The sequence below is a fragment of the Mizuhopecten yessoensis genome, unplaced genomic scaffold, assembly GCF_002113885.1.
Source record: "Mizuhopecten yessoensis strain PY_sf001 unplaced genomic scaffold, ASM211388v2 scaffold8649, whole genome shotgun sequence".
Taxonomy (NCBI): domain Eukaryota; kingdom Metazoa; phylum Mollusca; class Bivalvia; order Pectinida; family Pectinidae; genus Mizuhopecten; species Mizuhopecten yessoensis.
Genome location: NW_018407653.1, coordinates 15,994 through 21,345, shown reverse-complemented (window position 1 = coordinate 21,345; position 5,352 = coordinate 15,994). Strand labels below are relative to the sequence as shown.

At 44.6% G+C, this 5,352-nt stretch overlaps 1 protein-coding gene across 1 annotated transcript in view; it reads left to right on the top strand.

Moving 5' to 3' along the window:
* Positions 1-565: 565 nt before the first annotated feature.
* LOC110456306 (tyrosinase-like protein 2) overlaps positions 566-5,352 on the top strand; it is a 14,592-nt gene continuing 9,805 nt past the window's right edge. The window contains exon 1 of the mRNA XM_021506956.1: positions 566-642. Within this exon, the coding sequence (XP_021362631.1) occupies positions 625-642 (18 nt within the window). The 5' untranslated portion in view covers positions 566-624. The remainder of the gene's footprint in view (positions 643-5,352) is intronic.

Genomic DNA, 5,352 nt, shown 5'->3' with positions numbered 1-5,352 from the left:
ATAGCGATAACGCCATTTAGGGTTATAGCGATAACGCCATTTAGGGTAATAGCGATAACGCCATTTAGGGTTATAGCGATAACGCCATTTAGGGTTATAGCGATAACGCCATTTAGGGTAATAGCGATAACGCCATTTAGGGTTATAGCGATAACGCCATTTAGGGTTATAGCGATAACGCCATTTAGGGTAATAGCGATAACGCCATTTAGGGTAATAGCAATAACGCCATTTAGGGTAATAGCGATAACTTGTGTTTAGTGCATCCTTAAATGACCTTAGCTGTTTATAGGACTTTACACAATGAAATCAAACTGACGTCTTCTCCATAAGAGAGTTTACGGGAATCTGAATTGACCTACTGTAATTATTACAACACTTAGGATCTGAAAGATTTCCCTTCACTTAGATACACCTTTTTACCCGGCGATGTTTCACCAAACAACATTATTCTGGTCGTACGTGACAATGCGGGGATTACAGTTCTATTGGAGTATGTAATACGTATTAAAGCAGATATCGTTTTTCAGGGGATTACATGTACTAGGATAGGAACACATGTGTCTCAAGCGATATAAGAATGTTAGCAACGTCTGTGCCTCTCTATCCTCCACAATCCCCAGGATGAAGGGGATGCTATGGGTGAGTACGTCTTGTATTTCTCTGCATTCATTTCCACAGTATGTATGTAATAACGTTGATGCTTCATCTCTCATTGTAAATGTGTTTTTAGACGTAATTAAGACAGTTGAACACGTATACAGTATAACCTGTCTAAACCGAATGTCATCGGGACCAAACTATTTGTCCGGTTTAAACAGATGTCCGGTTTATACAGGGTCGGCATGTCATTTTGTGAAAAAACAAAAATGTAGGGTTTTACATACGATCTGTATACAAACGACAGAGAAATGAATCAATTGCAAAGTTTAATTATTTACAAAATATAAAATATGTAACACAAATGAAAGGCGACCCAACATTGGATAGCGCTAATTTGTTTAGAATGTGTTTGCTTTAGATTGTAGCCGGCCGAGAGAAATATCAGGACCGGAATGAACATGTTTTTTATACATGGATTTCTATGCCAACTTTTGTGAAACAACGCCGGTTTTCGGAATGGACAGTGTCGGGTTTATACAGGGTTTAATTACCATACTTATAAAGGGAATATGCAGAGACCATAAATCACAGCCGGTTTAGACAGGGATCCGGATTAGACAGGGGATTGTTTAGACAGGTTATACTCTGTATGTGTAAATATTTTCAGGTAATCAGATGGCGTGGGTATACAATTCGTATTGGAATCACTAACATACAACTCGTATTGCAATCACTGACATACAATTCGTATTGGAATCACTAACATACAACTCGTATTGGAATCACTAACATACAAATCGTATTGGAATCACTGACATACAATTCGTATTGAAACCACTGACATACAACTCGTATTGGAATCACTGGCATACAAATCGTATTGAAATCACTGACATACAATTCGTATTGGAATCACTGACATACAATTCGTATTGAAACCACTGACATACACTTCGTATTGGAACCACTGACATACAACTCGTATTGGAATCACTGGCATACAACTCGTATTGGAATCACTGGCATACAATTCGTATTGGAATCACTGACATACAATTCGTATTGAAATCACTGACATAAAATTCGTATTGAAACCACTGACATACAATTCGTATTGAAATCACTGACATACAATTCGTATTGAAATCCCTAACATACACATCGTATTGTAATCACTTACATACAATTCGTGTTGAAATCACTAACATACAAATCGTATTGGAATCACTGACATGCAACTCGTATTGGAATCACTGACATACAACTCGTATTGGAACCACTGACATACAACTCGTATTGGAACCACTGGCATACCAATCGTATTGTAATCACTGACATACAATTCGTGTTGAAATCACTAACATACAACTCGTATTGGAATCACTGACATACAACTCGTATTGGAACCTCTGACATACAATTCGTGTTGGAATCACTGACATACAACTCGTTTTGGAATCACTGACATACAAATCGTATTGGAATCACGGGCAGGAAATTAGTATTCTATACAGTTAAGATACATATGGAAATAATTCTGAACACCGGTATAACTATGTTTTCTGTATTAATCATTTAGTCAGTCCTGTAATGTCAATAGTCAATCAAAATAAAATAACAAAATTAATTGAAATATACAGATACGATTGGGTTGGTTGGTTATTTAGTCATGTTATAGTTTATGTCACGTATGTGTATATGCTTGATGAAGTGTATTGGCCTGATGTCGACATTACAGTGGCCTTGGGATAGCATGGGTTGGATGTCTACATTACAGTGGCCTTGGGATAGCATGGGTCTGATGTCGACATTACAGTGGCCTTGGGATAGCACGGGTCTGATGTCGACATTACTGTGGCCTTGGGATAGCACGGGTCTGATGTCGACATTACTGTGGCCTTGGGATAGCACGGGTCTGATGTCGACATCACAGTGGCATTAGGATAGCACGGGTCTGATGTCTACATTACAGTTGCCTTGGGATAGCACTGGTCTTATGTCTACATTACAGTGGCCTTGGGATAGCACTAGTCTGATGTCTACATTACAGTGGCTTTGGGATAGCATGTGTCTGATGTCGACGTAACAGTGGCCTTGGGATAGCACGGGTCTGATGTCTACATTACAGTGGCCTTGGGATAGCATGGGTCTGATGTCTACATTACAGTGGCCTGTGGATAACACGGGTCTGATGTCTACATTACAGTGGCCTTGGGATAGCACGGGTCTGATGTCTACATTACAGTGGCCTTGGGATAGCACGGGTCTGATGTCGACATTACAGTGGCATGTGGATAGCACGGGTCTGATGTCTACATTACAGTGACCTTGGGATATCACGGGTCTGATGTCTACATTACAGTGACCTTGGGATAGCACGGGTCTGATGTCTACATTACAGTGGCCTTGGGATAGCACGGGGCTGATGTCTACATTACAGTGGCCTTGGGATAGCGCGGGTCTGATGTCGACATTACAGTGGCATGTGGATAGCACGGGGCTGATGTCTACATTACAGTGGCCTTGGGATAGCATGGGTCTGATGTCGACATTACAGTGACCTTGGGATAGCACGGGTCTGATGTCGACATTACTGTGGCCTTGGGATAGCACGGGTCTGATGTCGAAGTAACAGTGGCCTTGGGATAGCACGGGTCTGATGTCGAAGTAACAGTGGCCTTGGGATAGCACGGGTCTGATGTCGACATTACAGTGGCATGTGGATAGCACGGGTCTGATGTCTACATTACAGTGCCCTTGGGATATCACGGGTCTGATGTCTACATTACAGTGGCCTTGGGAAAGCACGGGTCTGATGTCTACATTACAGTGGCCTTTGGATAGCACGGGGCTGATGTCTACATTACAGTGGCCTTGGGATAGCGCGGGTCTGATGTCGACATTACAGTGGCATGTGGATAGCACGGGGCTGATGTCTACATTACAGTGGCCTTGGGATAGCACGGGTGTGATGTCGACATTACAGTGGCCTTGAGATAGCACGGGTCTGATGTCGACATTACAGTGGCATGTGGATAGCACGGGGCTGATGTCTACATTACAGTGGCCTTGGGATAGCACTAGTCTGATGTCTACATTACAGTGGCCTTGGGATAGCATGGGTCTGATGTCGACGTAACAGTGGCCTTGGGATAGCACTGGTCTGATGTCTACAATACAGTGGCCTTAGGATAGCACGGGTCTGATGTCTACATTACAGTGACCTTGGGATAGCACGGGTCTGATGTCGACATTACAGTGGCCATGGGATAGCACGGGTCTGATGTCTACATTACAGTGCCCTTGGGATATCACGGGTCTGATGTCTACATTACAGTGGCCTTGGGATAGCACTAGTCTGATGTCTACATTACAGTGGCCTTGGGATAGCACGGGTCTACATTACAGTGGCCTTGGGATAGCACGGGTCTTATGTCTACATTACAGTGGCCTTGGGATAGCACGGGTGTGATGTCGACATTACAGTGGCCTTTAGATAGCACGGGTCTGATGTCGACATTACAGTGGCCTTGGGATAGCCCGGGTCTGATGTCTACATTACAGTGGCCTGGTGATAGCACGGGTCTGATGTCTACATTACAGTGGCCTTGGGAAAGCACGGGTCTGATGTCTACATTACAGTGGCCTTAGGATAGCACGGGTCTGATGTCTACATTACAGTGCCCTTGGGATATCACGGGTCTGATGTCTACATTACAGTGACCTTGGGATAGCACGGGTCTGATGTCTACACTACAGTGGCCTTGGGATAACACGGGTCTGATGTCTACATTTCAGTGGCCTTGGGATAGCACTGGTCTGATGTCGACATTACAGTGACCTTGGGATAGCACGGGTCTGATGTCTACACTACAGTGGCCTTGGGATAACACGGGTCTGATGTCTACATTTCAGTGGCCTTGGGATAGCACTGGTCTGATGTCGACATTACAGTGACCTTGGGATAGCACGGGTCTGATGTCTACACTACAGTGGCCTTGGGATAACACGGGTCTGATGTCTACATTACAGTGGCCTTGGGATAGCACGGGTGTGATGTCGACATTACAGTGGCCTTTAGATAGCACGGGTCTGATGTCGACATTACAGTGGCCTTGGGATAGCACGGGTCTACATTACAGTGGCCTTGGGATAGCACGGGTCTACATTACAGTGGCCTTGGGATAGCACGGGTCTGATGGCTACATTACAGTGGCCTTGGGATATCACGGGTCTGATGTCTACATTACAGTGGCCTTGGGATATCACGGGTCTGATGTCTACATTACAGTGGCCTTGGGATAGCACGGGTGTGATGTCGACATTACAGTGGCCTTGAGATAGCACGGGTCTGATGTCGACATTACAGTGGCCTTGGGATAGCACGGGTCTAATGTCTACATTACAGTGGCCTGGTGATAGCATGGGTCTGATGTCTACATTACACTGGCCTGTGGATAACACGGGTCTGATGTCTACATTACAGTGGCCTGGTGATAGCATGGGTCTGATGTCTACATTACAGTTGCCTTGGGATAGCACGGGTCTGATGTCGACATAACAGTGGCATGTGGATAGCACGGGTCTGATGTCTACACTACAGTGACCTTGGGATAGCACGGGTCTGATGTGTACATTACAGTGACCTTGGGATAGCACGGGTCTGATGTCTACATTACAGTGGCCTTGGGATAACACGGGTCTGATGTCTACATTACAGTGGCCTTGGGATAGCACGGGTCTGATGTC